This window comes from Mobula hypostoma, chromosome 11, assembly GCF_963921235.1.
Source record: "Mobula hypostoma chromosome 11, sMobHyp1.1, whole genome shotgun sequence".
Taxonomy (NCBI): Eukaryota; Metazoa; Chordata; class Chondrichthyes; order Myliobatiformes; family Myliobatidae; genus Mobula; species Mobula hypostoma.
The window spans coordinates 46,593,007-46,609,144 of NC_086107.1; the positions used below are offsets into that span (position 1 = coordinate 46,593,007).

The window sequence follows — 16,138 nt, forward strand, 5'->3', positions numbered from 1 at the left end:
CTTGTGATATCATTCTGGAGGAACATTGTATCATTTTTTAATGCATGCATTTCTAGATGACAACAAACGTGGATTCAGTGACCTCATGATCTAATCTGAAAAATAGATACTGCATATATTCCGTCTGCCAAGCTCTCTGGCACAAGTTAGATTGTTGAACTTTGCAACAGGACTTGAGACACCTCTCTCTTTTCTACAGACTTACCATATCATAGATAGGACCATGCCAAATTAGTGTAATCAGACTGGAATTATTCCACAATTCCTCTATTTTAAAAGTATGTTGAATTTTGTTTTGGAACCGACATATTCAAGTTTAGTTGTTGCTACGTTTTTACGTTTGGTAAAATTCTGGCTATGAATCACTATTGATTCACTTTTACATTGCCTGAGTTGATAGCGACACATTTCCTTTATTTTGATTCAGAGGTCACCCCAGCAAAGCCTGACGGACATGAGAGGGAAGAAGAGGAGCTGACTAATCAGAATTCAGCAGAAAATGAAGGTAATATGGTTGCTGGGATACCCAGAGAATTGTTGAAAACAACATGAGCCTTTGCTTGCATTGCAGTTTCTGTAGATTACACACGATTATCTTCTAATTAATTCTGTGAATAGTGTCACCATTATTCAGTAACCAGCACACCCAGAAGATTGTTTAAATATTCAACTTTCCTCCCAGCACTGAGTTTACATGTTATTTGCGAGCATTGCACACCATGAATGTAAACATGCGAAATTTGTGTCACCATCACAATCCATGGTCAGTATATCCCAGGTTCCTCACATATCCTTTCTTTGATTTCAGATCCGAATGCAAAAAGAACAGTAGCAAAACCAGCCGAAGTTGCAGGTAATTTAGGGCACAAATTTTATGGAAAAAAAACAGAAAAAATGCATGTATTTACAGTATTTTGTCTGTTTCTTTTTCTTGCAATTGCATAACACCCAACGTAGTTGGAGCGAGAATTAATTGTTGTTCCTCTACTGTGGCCTGCAAATTCTTTATCCCGAGAAATTTTCTGAAGATATTGTCTGCTTAATGCCTGGAGAATCCCTGGAAAATTCATGCCTCCATTCTATAGCAAAGTTGAACAATCTACATTCCACCAGATTATTTGAAGATGATTCCTTGAAGACGGTCTAGTCCACTAATTGAAAGCAGTCGTGTAAATAATCCTCATCCACCCTTGATCATATATTCATGGTCCTTACTACTGGGGCTGCACTCTCTAGTCTCTGCCTATATTCTGCAACACACCAGCACTGCATGAATTCACAAAATACAAACAGCTGTTTAGAAAGTGTTAGAAATGTCATGCCTCTGTCAATGTTGTCATCGATACTAATTAGCGGTTTTCTTCCAGTTTCTGTTAATTGCATGTGATTGCCATCTCTTAATTCCTGTGAATTTTATCAGCATAATTCACTTACCATCACACACAGGGAATATTTCTCTATACTCCTCAAATTCTCAGGGAAGATGTCACAGCGGTGCTCCGTCAGGACGGACTGGAGTACTCGACTGGTGAGGTTTTATGAGTGGAACTGAGAAATACAGCTATGATCAGGTTAATGGGGCTATATTAGAGATAATCCAGCAGTCCTCGGGATTTAGTGGACCAAATGTATAAAGAGATCACAGACTGTTGCAAGAAACATAAGGTTGTTATAATAGGTGACTTTAACTTTCCACATACTGACTCGAAAACCCCTACCGTAAAAGGACTAGATGGGATAGTTTGTCAAATGTGTTCTGGGAAGTTTTCTTCATCAGTATGTAGAAGTCAGAATGACAGCGCATACAAACTGGATCTGCTATTAGGGAATCAGACAAGTCAGGTCACAGAGGTTTGTGTAGGGTTTGCATCCAGTGACTACAATGCCATTATTTTTTTCAAAAGAAATGTGCAAAGAGATAGGGCTGGTCTGCAGGTTGAGATTCTAAATTGGAGAAAGGCCAATTTTGATGGTATCAGAAATGATTTAGCAAGTGTGGATTGGGACAGGCTGTTTTCTGGCAAAGGTGTGCTTGGAAAGTGGCAGGCCTTCAAAAGCAAAATTTTGAGAGTGCAAAGCTTGTATGTGGCAGTCAGAATAAAAGGTAAAGATAGCAAGTGTAGAGAACGTTGGTTTTCAAGAGATATTGATTAAGAGAGAAAGGTGCATAGCAGGTATAGGCAAGTAGGAACAAATGAGGTGCTGAAGGGAGTACAAGAAATGCAAGAAAACACTTAAGAAAGAAATCAGGAATGCTAAAAGAAGGCATGAAGTTGCTCTAGCAGACAAGGTGACAGAGAATCCTAAGGGATTCTACAGATATGTTAAGAGCAAAAGGATTGCGAGGGACAAAATTGGTCCTCTGGAAGACTGGAATAGTAATCCCAGTGTGAAGATAAAACAGATGGGGGAGATCTTAAATGCATTCTTTGCATCTATTTTTACTTTGGAGAGGGATACAAAGTCTATAGATGTGAGGCAAAGCAGCATCAACTTCATGGGTAAATCAGGGTGGATAAATCCCCAACCTTGAAAGTGTTCCCTTGGGAAAAAAGGGAGGCAAGTACAGAAGTTGCTGGGGCCCTAGCAGAAATATTTAAGATATCCTTAGTGACAGGAGAGGTAGCAGAGGATTGGAGAATAGCAATATTGTTTCACTATTTAAAAAGGCTCTAAACAGAAAACAGGAAATTATAGACCGGTGAGTCTGACATTAGTTGTGGGGAAATTAGCAAAAGGTATTCTTAGGGACTCGACATCTAAGTATTTGGGTAGTCATGGACTGATAAAGGACAGTCAGCATGGCTTCGTGAGTGGTAGGTCATGTCTAACCAATCTTGTAGAGTATTTTGAGGACGTTATCAGGAAAATGTAGGAAGGTAAGGCAGTGGACGTTGTCTCCATGGACTTCAATAAGGCATTTGACGAAGTCCGTCATGGGAGGCTGGTCAGGAAGGTTCAGTCACTCAGCATTCAGGATGAGGTAGTAAATGGGATGTGACATTGAGAAGCCAGAAAGTTGTAGTAGAGTGTTGCAGGACGTTGGCAGACCCTGCCGAAGGGTCTCTACCTGAAATATCGACGGTACTCTTTTCCATAGATGCTGCCTGGCCTGCTGAGTTCCTCCAGCATTTTGTGTGTATTGCTTGGATTTCCAGCATCTGCAGATTTTCTCTTGTTTGTGACTTTGTATATAAAATAATGTTTGAGCCTCCAACAATACATCTGACCTACCACTCGAATGACTTCTTATAAGACTCATCAAAACTGAAAAGGATTTACGTTTGTAGAACAAAATACAAACTTATATGAACAATTTTGTCCACCCACTGTAAGCCTAACATGATGGCAACCAATTCCGCTGTCTATACTGGTACTGACTAGTAAGTCATTACTTTACTGTTACCTGTATTCAGGCACAAAAATTCACACCAACATTCTCAGTTAAATTATGTTTTGGTCCATCTGTAAAAAATGGATAAAATTCCATAATTCTCCTGAATATACAGATGAACCAGCAGACATAATCTCTTGTGTCAGATTGAAGAAATTACTGTGAGGCTGGGTCACACTTCCCATGATCCCTAGAGGCAAGGATCCGGCAGCTGCAGCGTCTGCAGGCAGCTGCATTGTTGGATATTTACATAGATCTCCTTTTGAACCAAAACGTGAAAAAAAACCTCACATTTTTTTAACAGATAAAGTTCACCAGTTTCGATTAACTTGAATAACTCGTACTGTGTTCCCTCCATTGATGATGAGGTATCTGTTGGTCAGGGTTGACCATGGATGTTACATGCTAGCTGTCTAGATGTGCAAGCCCGGGCTGTACAGTACGGAGAGCAAGTTGTTGTCCACGTAGCAAGCTCATCTTCTCCACACATCCAATGAACCCAAATGAACTGCAGACATTGATACAGTTTGGCACCAGCAGCATCGCAGGAGATGTCAGTCAGCATTGAACTCAATACAGGACTGCCTTAGGGACTCCAGCTCTGGATTTTTCCCATGAGGTTTACTCCCAAAGCCTTCCTGTGAGCAGATATACTGTAGCTACAAGACAGCAGAGGTTTGAGATCAGAGTTTTCCTCTTCCTCGATGACTTACCAACCACAGCTGATGAGCCCGGATTAAATTATTAATATAGATAGTAAATATAACTTAGCACACCACTATTTCACAATTTTCTATTAAGGTTTCAAAAACCTATTTATTGTGTCGGGTTCTATTGGTATTATCAAACAAAGTCATTGTACATTCAGCTAATATTGTGTATATTTAATACAAATTAAATAATGTTAACATGATGTTGGAAAGCTATCATTAATGGGCATGAAAACATTTAACATCTTACTATTCAGATACAATTGTCAGCAGTTGCTTCCTGTTCACTGCACTTGGGTGGTGAAAACTTAGATCAAATAAAATACCATTTAATAGCTAATTGAAAACATTTAGTGTACTTTATGTGTGAAATGCACATAAATAGTGTTTCAATATCCTTTAAGTTGTTCAAATTTCATGGAGATGTCTCACTAGTCATGAAATGGGATCAAATACTTCAAAATGCAAATAACTTCAGTTCAATTGTCATTTTCTGTGTGTAATTTGACACAATTTGACATCACTATGGTGTTGACAGTTCATTTTTAATTGATAAATGTTGCAAATATGTACTATATAACTTATTTCCTTCATTTACAATAAAACAAACAGCAAGCCCTGCACCCAAGTGTAAACCACACATAGCATGATATGTCCTAACTGGGAAAGAATATTTTACTCTCTGATCAGACCTGCCTCATTTCCCATTGCTGATGTTGAAGATGTTTCCTTCACTCTGATTCACTGCAGAGACTGAAGAGTCTACTCTGAAGCCGAGTCACGTTTCTCATGATCCCTAGTGGCAATGACCTGGCACCTGCAGCGTTTGCAGGCAGCCATCATTGGATATTTACATAAATCTCCTCTTGAACCAAAATGTGCAAGGGCTAATCTAAACGTTTTTTAGAAATAAATTTCGCTAGTACTCTGATTTTTAGCATTTCCGCTAATTGCGTAAATGAAGCACGTATTTAGTGTAACAGAAATGCAGGAAATCTAATTTCTGGACAGAAATTATAGTTTAATGTCAAAACAAAGAAGTTTTAAGTTCAGATATGGACAGAATTTGATTTATTAAAGGAGAACATTTAGTATTAACTTGGCTCTATGTCAAGAAAAAAGATTATGTGGATATTCATTTTAAATAATTATCAAAGCAAGATGTGGAAAGACTTAAAATAATAAAATATTAAAAATTTTAAATATCCTCATGAACCAAGGTAGATAATTTCACTCATGCTAACTCTGAGTTGATTCGACAACCAATGGACACTTTCAAGGACGACGTAACTCACAATCTCAGTATTATTTATTTACTTATTTTTTTATTTACACAGTGCATCTTTTTTGCACTTTGGTTGTTTGTCAGTTTTTGATTGTGTGTACCTACTGTTTTTCTTCATTCAACTCTGAATGTCTGCAGGAAAACAATTCTCCCGGTAGTACATGATGACATATACAGTATGAACTTTTACAGTAAATTTACTTTGAACATTTTGTAGTGATTTGCAACAAATACAGAATAGCTCAATGGGGAAATGTGAGAAAATTCCAAACCTGCACTCTGAATTAAGTGTTGACACATTTTATATATTGTGTACAAAGATTCATATATATAATTAAATATCTTTTCAACTAACATCTGTAGATACCAGTCCGACTGCATCAGTGGAAACAGGAGATCAAACCTGCCAACCACTCTTGACCAGTCAGGATCCCCAACTTCCAAAAGGTAAGTGATTGACATGTCTGATTATATTAAAGACAAAATATCCATTTTTAATGTTGCACTCTGAATGCACAAAATCATATAAAAGTGTTAAACACAGTTCAGACATTCCCAAACTTGAGGAAAAAAGCTCCTCCAATGTCAAGGTAGTAATATATTTTGTAAGCACTTTCTATACGTTGCATAGAAATACTGAACTGGGGAACATGATTCTCAAAACAATTAGAGACTGGGGTGAGCACCAGGGATTTCAGGTCAGTTTCTCTTTTGGTTGATGAATGTTTAATCCACCTCCCTTCAAATGTCATCTCAATTAAAGACTGAAGTTTAATATTTCAGCCGGTAGCTACACTACTTTAGATCAACAACAAGAATGTGAAACAAAATCACTTGCATACTGAGTGATTTCATAGTCATTTAAACAAGTTTTAGCTGAATACTCACAATCATCAACAAACTCTGTTTAAGGATCCAAATTTTCTAAGTTTACTTCAAAAATCTTTTTAAAAATCTGGCCATTCTGATGTCCTCTGTTTATTAAATGCAAACATCAGTGTAAATAGTGAAGCCTTTGATTCACAATTGATGAGTCTAGAACTGATTTTGCTGTTCACAAATCCTCTTGCCATCTATTCATTATAAATTGTTCATCTGAAGATTCTCAAACAGTATGGTATCAATGTACTAATAGGCAACTTAAGAGAACAATCTCAATTTGTTCACCTACTGTTCATTTAGTTTGGGTTAAATTGAACAATAGCAGATGAGAACTTAATGTATTGCTCACAAAGTTATTATCAAATTATGTTGTAAATTGTGTTTAAGGATGACTGCACAGGAAAGAAATGAAACGAGTAATACACACAAAATTCTGGGGAACTCAGTAAGTCAGGCAGTGTCTATAACTGATCATGTTTCAATACATTCAGATCAATTGCACATCATAAAAACAAATTGATGTCATTTTCTTTACTGCGTGTCTCTTGGCTCAAAATGTTGACTGTTTTTTCCTCCATTTATGCTCCCTGGTTTGCTGAGTTCCTCCAGCATTGTGTGTGTGTGCTGAGGATTTATAGCATCTGCAGAATTTCATGTTGAAACAGGAATGGCAAGAACAATTAAAATGGTAGGCACTGGGAAATCCTGCTCATTGTGAAGGTGAAGGTGCCGATAAAGTGGTCCTACAATCTATATCCGGTCTCACCAATACAGAGGAGGCCATACTGTGATTCTTATCACAGCGTGCCTGATGTCTACATTCTTACCACAGACAAAGTTGAGTAACTCACACTGTGTTCCCTCGATTGAATTATTAATGTAGATAGTAAATATAAATATCATCCCACTATTTCACATTTCTCTTTTAAGCTTTGAATGAACCATTTATTGGTGTCTAGTTCTATTGTTTTGTTTTAAACACAGATATAGTATATTCAGCTAATATTATGTAAATTTAATACAAATTAAATAAAGTTACCATAATGTTGGAAAGTAATCATTATGGTGATGAAAATACTTAATATTTTACAATTAAAATATAATTATCGACACTTGCTTCCTGTTCACTGCACTTGGGTGGTGAAAATTTTCCACTGAATGGTTATCAAATATTATTTTAGATCTAATAATATATAATTTAATATCCAATTGCAAGCCTTTCATCTATTTTATGTATGAAATGCACTTTAATAATTTTTGGATATCGTTTAAATTGTTTACAACTGTTTCAAGAGGATATCTCACCAGTCAGAAAATGGGATCAAACGGTTCAACATGCAAATAAACTGAGCTCAATTGTCATTTTTTGTGTGTAATTCTACACAATTTGACATCACCAAGGTGTTGACTGCTCACTCTTAACCCATAGTTGAAAATGTTGGAAATATCATGTATAACTTCATCTTTTCATTACAATAAAACAAAGAGCAAGCCCTGCACTCAGGTATAAACTACACACAGCATGATGTGTCCGAACTGAGAAAGAATATTTTGATTAAAAAAACGCAAACAACAGGAATTCTGCAGATGCTGGAAATTCAAGCAACATACATCAAAGTTGCTGGTGAACGCAGCAGGCCAAGCAGCATTCATAGAAAGAGGCGCAGTCGACGTTTCAGGCCGAGACCCTTCGTCAGGACATATTTTGATCTCTGATTAGGCCTGTCTCACTTCCCATTTCTGGTGCTGAAGGTATTTCCTTCACTCTGTTTCACCGCAGAGAATGGAGAGTCTAATTAAAGGCTGCGTCACACTTCCCATGATCCCTAGTGGCAGTATCTGCAGGCAGTCATCATTAGATATTTACCTAAATCTCCTTTTGAACTGAAATGTGAAAAAACTAACCTGACAATTTTTTTAAGAGTGAAATTTCACCAGTGCTCTGATTTTTTGCATTTCCACTAATTGCATAAAGTTAGCACATAGTTTCAGTAACAAAAATGGCAGAAGTCTAATTTCTGGACAGAAATTATAGTTTGGTGCTAAAGTAAAATATGCCTTAACTTCAGGTATGGGCAGAATTTCATATATTAAAAAAGAGCATTTAAAAAGAACTTGACTGCATATCAAGAAAAAAAAAATCCCTCTGCGTGGACATGTTAAGTAATTTTCAAAGCACGTGAAGGCTTAAAATTTTAAAAACACTTAAATTTTTAAATTTCCTTATGAACCATGGTAATAACTTCACTGACCTCCACAACCTACAGACTCACTTTCAAGGACTCTGCAACTCATGATCTCAGTATCATTTATTTACTTCCTTTTTATTTACAATTTATCTTTTTTTCCACGTTGGTTGCTTGTCACTTTTTGTTTGTATATAGTTTTCTTCATTCTACTCTGAATACTTGCAAGAAAATGAATCTCAAGGTAGTATATGATGACATATATAGTATGTACTTTGATTATAAATTTACATTGAACATTTTATATATATTGGCACTAGTTACAGGAGAACTCAATGGGGAAAATGTGAAAATTCCTAAATTGAACTCTGAATTAAATATTCATGCAGACATATTTTACATAGATTGTGTAGAAAGCTTAAATTCATATATGTAATTACATAATATGTATTATTGTATAATTGTATAACTTTTAAACTGGCACCTGTAGATAACAGTTAGTGCGAACCAATGAAAAGAGGAGATCAAACCTGCCAACCACTTACTCACAGACAAATACAGAATAGCTCAATGGGGAAAAGTGTGAAAATTCAAAACCTGCACTCTGAATTAAGTGTTCATACATTTTATATATTGTGTAGAAAGCTTAGCTTCATATATATAATTAAATAACTTTTAAACTCGCATCTGTAGATACCAGTCAGTGTGAATCAATGGAAGGAGGAGATGAAACCTGCCAACCACTTTTGACAAGTCAGGATTCCCAAATTCCAACAGGTAAGTGATTGACATGTCTGATTATATTAAAGGCAAAATGTCCATTTTTAATGGTGCACTCTGAACACACAATATTATGTAAAGATGTTAAACACAGTTTAGACATGTTCTCAGAATTGAAGAAAAAGTGCGTATAATCTCGAGGTAGTTCTATATGTTGCACACACTTAACATACATTGCATAGAAATACTGAACTGGGGCACATGATTTTCAAAACTTTCCATGACTCGATTCAACACCAGGGAATCAGGTCAGTTTCTCTTCTGGTTGATGAGTGTTCAATTCACTTCCCTGCAAATGTCACCTCAACTAAAGGCTTAAGTTTAATATTTCAACTGGAAGCTACATTTCTTTACATCAAAAACAAGAATACAAAGCAAAATCACTTGCATAATGGGTGGTTTCATAGATAGCCTTTGTCCAGGTTTTAGCTAAGTGGTCACAATCGTCCTTTCAAAGATCCAAATTTGAGAAGTTTAATTTATAATTCTTAAATAAAAGTTTCTGGCTATTCTGATATCCTCTACTTATTAAAATATAAAGATAAGTGTAAATAGTAAAGCCTTTGATTCACATTTGATGAATCTAGAACTGATTATGCTGTTCACGAATCCTCTTACCATCCATTCATTATAAATCTGAGGAGCCTCAAACAGTTTGGTATCAATGTACTAACAGGCAATGTAAGAAAACAATCTCAGTTTGTTCACATACATTTAGTTTGGGTTAAGTTAGACAACAGCAGATAAGAACTTAATGTATAGCTCTCAAAGTTATAATCAATTTGTTTTGTAAATTGTGTTTAAGGATGAATGCACAGGAAAGAAATGAAATGAGCAATACATGCAAAATTATGGAGGAACTCAGCAGGTCAGGCAGTGTCCATACAGAAAAATAAACAGTCAATGTTTCAATGCCTTCATATCAATTGTACATCATAAAAACAAATCTATGATATTTGCTTCACTACATATGTCTTGGCTCAATATGTTGACTGTTTATTCACCTCTGTAGATGCTGCCTGGCTTGCTGAGTTCCTCAGCATTTTGTGTGTGCTGCTCAAGATATCTAGCATCTGCAGAATCTCTTATGTCAGAGAAATGAAATATTGTGTTTATATTACATCATTTGTTTGCTTGTTCCTCAGCTCCTACAATTAGTGATGTGTCAAATCCCTTTGTAGTCCGGAATGGTGAAACTGACTGTCTGGAATGGGATGTTACCATTCCCACTGGAGTTCCAATGGAAATTATTATATTCCTGAAGAGGAAAATAAAGGAAGAATCAGTGAAAAAGCAACTATTTCACTGGCAATTGTTAGCAGAACAACTACATGGACCAAAAAAAGTGACTGAACCTCTGAAAAATATACGCAATTCAGGCACAGAAGATAAATCCTTCACTGCTGATGTACCAGAATTACAACGCGCAAAGGAAGGGGTTCTTTACATATCCCGCCGTATTGAAGTGCAGCCTGATATATCCACAGATAATGGGACTGAGTTAATCATTGAAATTTATCCGGACTCTTTGGAGAAAGTCTGTACTTCAACAGTACTTCAAGTTACATCAGGTAAATTGTGCACATTGTTGCTCACAGAAATACTTTCAAATGTGAAGGGTAATTTAGCTTCTCTTTGTATGGAGGCAGCCTAATCTGTCTGTTATTCCTACTTTTCATTTAAATTTCCAGGAAAGACAGTTTTTCTTTTAAATTTTCAAAAATGCAGTATCATCAGAATGTGTTTGTATTGGAAGAGTGATGTACCATTTATTCTTCAAGGCAGTGACCAAACAGTCCATATAAGAGTGCTAAGTACCTCATGATGCTCTTTATGTATAGTTTCTGCGGTTGTAAAATACATGGGACACAATACAGCATGCTGTTCTACAAAGGAAAATGCCGCTGATCTATCAACTAATAGGTTAGGACAAGGTTGATTACACAGTTGCTTAGGAATGTAGTACTCCCTCTATATTCCACTGAAATACCACCTCAACAGGGTGCTGAAATCTGAAGGTGGAGCCATCAACAGAAACCTTCTGAAACATAACCAAGAATACCGACAACTGGGTCAAAATGAATAGTTAGTCATTCTTTTGGAAGTGCTCACAGTTCTGCTACTCAAAATCAGAATCAGATTTATTATCACTAAATTCTATGAAGACATTCCTGTTTTGCAGCAGTACAGTGGAGAGATAGGCAATGTAAACTACAGAAGTAAATCAGTAGGGCAGAAAATAAGGAATAATAATGGTTCATGTGTTCATGGACCAATCAGAAATCTGATGGAAGAGGAGAAGAAGTGCTCCTGAATTGTTGAGTGTGAGTCTTCAGCCTCCTGTACCAACTCTTCAATGGTAGTAATGAGCAGAAGGCATATCCTGGACGGTGAGGGTCCTTCGCGATGGTTGCTGCCATTTTGATGCCCTCAATGGTTGGGAGCATTATGCCAATGATAGAGCTGGCTGCGTCAATAACAATCTGTAGCCTCTTACAATTCTGTGCATTGGAGCTTCTGAATGAAGCTCCAGTGAAATTAGTCAGAATGTTATCCACTATACATCTATAGAAATTTGCAAGAGTCTCTGGTGACATGCTGAATCTCCTCAAACTGCTAATGAAGTACAGCCACTGGCATGTCTTCTTTCTAATTTCATCAGTGTGTTGGGCTCAGGAATGGTCCCCCGAGATGCTGATGTTCACAAACTTAACCCTGCTCACCCTTTCCACTGCTGAGTCCTCAAGGAACATTGGTGTGTATTCTCCAGATTTCCCCTTCCTGAAGACCACAATCAATTCCTTGGTCTTTTTGGTGTCAAGTGTGTGGTTGTTGTTGTGAAGCACTCAACTAGCTGATCTATTTTCTCCTTTATGCCTCCAAATCACCATGTGAAATTCTGCCAACAACAGTGGTGTCATGGATAATGTTATAAACGGCATTTGAGCTGTGTCTACCCATTCAAGTTCAGGTGTTGCCATGTGATTTTACTGTTAGTAGATCTGTAGCTGTGAATCACTATTATTGTTTCAATCTTACATTGCCTGAGTTGATAGAGATGCAGTGATGTATTTAGAAAGAATAAAACAGGGGGGTCAAGCATGCATCTTTGAGGTATGCTGGTGTTGATTATCAGCAAGGAGGAGATGTTATTATCAATCCACGCTGACTTTGGTCATCAGATAAAGAAGCTGAGTATTTGGCTGCAGGGGGAGGTACAGACACCCAGGTTTTGAAGCATAAAGTTTAGTACGAAGGTGATAATGGTGTTGAATGCCAAGCTGTGATTGATAACTGGTAGCCTGGATGTCTTGTAGTTGCTTATGTGTTCCAAAGCAGACTGGACAGCAGTTGGTCCAGGTATTTGCTCAGACAGGAATTATTTCCAGCCATTTTTTTTTAAGCATGTCGTACCAGACATTCAGCCATTCTTGGCTGGCACATGGTGTCAGGATTAACCGGGTCACATTATAAACGCTCCTGACTCAACCCTTGTATTTTTCACAAGGCCGAGTGGCTAGGTCAATACTCAACCTGGCACAGATGGAAAGTGTGCTCGGGGGTGGCCTGACCTGGATTCGAACTCGGGAACCTTTGCTCCAGATTCCGGCACTGATCTTACTGCACCACCAGCTGGCCTATTTCTAGAATTTCTAGCCATAACTGAAGATGAAACCATGAAGATGTTCTAGTCCACCAATTGAAAGCAGTCGTGTAAATGTTCCTCTCCCATCCTTGATCACATATTCATGGCCCTCACTACTGGGGCTGCACTCTTTAGTCTCTGCCTGTATTCTGCAATACAACAGCACTGCATGAATTCACAAAATACAAACAGCTGTTTAGAAAGTGTTAGAAATGTCATGCCTCTGTCAACGTTGTCATCGATACTAATTAGTGGTTTTCTTCCAGCTTCTGTAAATTGCATGTGATTGCCATCTCTTAATTCCTGTGAATGTAATCAGCATATTTCACTTACCATCACACACAGGGTATTCTTCCTGAAATTCCTCAAATAAAATATCCTTTCATTGATGACATTTTCGAATGGAACAGATGAAGAAATAGAATCAAATGGAGATGCAAATGAGTTAAGGGATAAAAGCAAGGAAATTCCAGAAAAAACTGCAGGAATATTGTTTACAATTGCATGGCTTCTGTTGCAAACAAAGTGAGATTCACTTTTCATTAATCAATTAAAAATTCCCGCAGACATTGCCTGCTTAATGTCTGGAGCATTCCTGTACTTGCTGTATATATTCCATATGCCAGACGATCTACAGCAAGGTAGATTCTTGAACTTTGCAACAGGACTTGAGACACCTGTCTCTTTTGTACAGACCTGCATATCATAGATAGGACCATGCCAAATTACTGTAATCAGACTAGAATTATTCCACTATTCCTCCATTTTAAAAGCATGTGGAATTTTGCTTTGGAATCTACACATTCAAGTTCAGCTGTTGCTACCTGATTTTATGTTTGGTAAAATTCTGGGTATGAATCACTATTGATTCTCTTTTACATTGCCTGAGTTGATAGAGACACATTTCTTTGATTTTGACTCAGAGGACACCCCAACAAAGCCTGATGAACACGAAAGGAAAGAAGACAAGTCGACTGATCAGAATTCAGTAGAAAATGAAGGTAATGTGTTTGTTGGGACACCCAGAGAATTATTCAAAACTTTTTGAGTTTTTGCTTGCATCGCAGTTTCTGTAGATTACACACAATTTTCTTCTAGTTCGTTCTGTGAATAGTTAATTCTATGAATGTAGTATGTTTGTTGGGACACACAGAGAAATGTTATTTGAGAGCATTGATGCCTCTATACCAATAACAATGTTGAACAATCTACATTCCACCATATTATCTGAAGATGATTCCTTGAAGATGGTCTAGCCCACTAATTTTACACAGTCATGCATCTATTATAATAGCAACGTTGAACAATCTGCACCACTGGTGGTATGTTCAACTTTGCTACTGGACTGGAGGCATGAGTCTGTTCTGACCATCTCTGGGAACTGTGGATGGAACATGACAAATTGGTGTCACTTCTGCTATCAGACCAGAGTTATTCCCCAATTTTTGAAATTCAAAACTGTGTAGAATTTTGTTTTGTTACCTGCACATTCAAGGCATAAAACAACAAATTCTCATGCCCTCCTTATCATTTTGTGGGATTTTGACCAGGCCTCGTTGAAGAAGTTTCTAAATAATTATTACCAATAAATCACTTGTAGTACCAGAGGAACCAACACATTGCGATCGCTGTTACACCTCCTTCAGAAATGCCTACTGTCCCATCCCACGTCCACAGTATGTGAAGTCTGATCAGCTGGCTGTACTTCTACTCCCTGAGTGTAGGCAGAAATTGAAGACTGCAGAACCAGTAGTGAGAACCAAGAAGTTATATGTCATAGCAGGGACCTGGGAACCCAAATGCAAGACACAGACTCTGAAGTACTAGGAACAGGACTAGGCACAACAAGGAAGCAAGGGAAGAGGGGAAGAAATGATGCTGGACATTGACACAGGCCATGGACGAGACAAGGATTCAGGGCCAGGGCTAGGACTTCGACAAGAGACACAGGACCTGGATGTGGAATGAGGAACAAGGAGCCTGGACTAGTGACACAGAACTCCGGAACCAAAGCCTGGACAAGGACCCAGAACCTGGGTCTTGGTTGGGACTCGGAGCTGGAACGCAGTTCTAGGCTAGGACTCGTGACTAGGATCTTGGCAAGGACAGGATGTGGCTACAGAACAGGATGTGGAACTCCAGCCCAAGACGATGCACATGGACAGGACGAGAACACAAAGCCTTGACTTAGACAGGACAAGGTTCTTGGATGTGGCTTGGACAGGACGAGAGACTCCTGGACAGGACAAGGGAACCCCAGCACTCAGCTGGGCAAAGTACTCCTGGGCTGGGTGAGGCACATGGACAGGACAAGAACACGAAGCCTTGACTTGGTCGAGGGATACAGAAACGCAGAGCCTCGGTCGAGGGAGTTAGGAACATAGAACATAGAGCCGGGACCCCTCCTTGGGAACTGGACGTAGGGCCAGGACTCACAGACAGAACACAGAGAGACAGTTCCCAACACAAGGTAGCGGCAAACGGCCAGAATTACCTAACAAAGGCATGGACATAGAGACGATTCCAAACACAAGGTAGTGGCAAACAGCCGTTCCTACCTAGCGAAGGCGTGGACACAGAGACAGTTCCAAACAACAGTAGACAGTTCCTCATCTAGACACAGCAAGGCTCCAGTCTTGCTCTGACGTTGAACATGACAGTGGTCCAGGCGAAGGTTGCAGGCAAGACTTCAGGTGAGGCAAGGGTTGCCAGCGAGGCAAGGCTTCAGGAGGAAGGGGATGAGAAGGGATTCAGACAGGGGGTTTTGACAGGAACAATCCAGCAGCCAAGCCCTGGTCTCCGGAGATATTATGTGTCTGCCCAAACAAGAATCGTGTGCCTCAATTTGAGCACCCAACAGAACAAAGGAAAACCAAAAAAGCCTGGAATAAGGATAGATGGACCGGTCCATGAACCAGAATGCGGACTTCACAGACCGGACCCTGACAGCATAGACAAGGGAGGTGCAGGAACGCTTGCAGGACTGCTTTGAATTGATGGACTGGACTGTATTCAGGGATACATCTTTAAGTCTGAATGAGCATGCCTAAGCTGTCACTGACTTCATTAAAATCTGTGTGGATGAATGTGTGCCTACGAGCTGTACATACCTAAATCATGTCTGACGAATCTCATAGAATTTTTTGAGGATGTAACTAGTAGAGTGGATAGGGGAGAACCAGTGGATGTGGTATATTTGGATTTTCAAAAGGCTTTTGACAAGGTCCCACACAGGAGATTAGTGTGCAAACTTAA

General features: G+C 38.5%; 1 protein-coding gene across 1 annotated transcript in view; it reads left to right on the plus strand.

Moving 5' to 3' along the window:
* LOC134354206 (uncharacterized) overlaps positions 1-16,138 on the plus strand; it is a 45,965-nt gene that overhangs the window by 2,471 nt on the left and 27,356 nt on the right. Inside the window, exons 3-8 of the mRNA XM_063063099.1 lie at positions 428-505; positions 809-853; positions 5,753-5,836; positions 9,151-9,234; positions 10,383-10,808; positions 13,807-13,884. Of these exons, the coding sequence (XP_062919169.1) occupies positions 428-505; positions 809-853; positions 5,753-5,836; positions 9,151-9,234; positions 10,383-10,808; positions 13,807-13,884 (795 nt within the window). The remainder of the gene's footprint in view (positions 1-427; positions 506-808; positions 854-5,752; positions 5,837-9,150; positions 9,235-10,382; positions 10,809-13,806; positions 13,885-16,138) is intronic.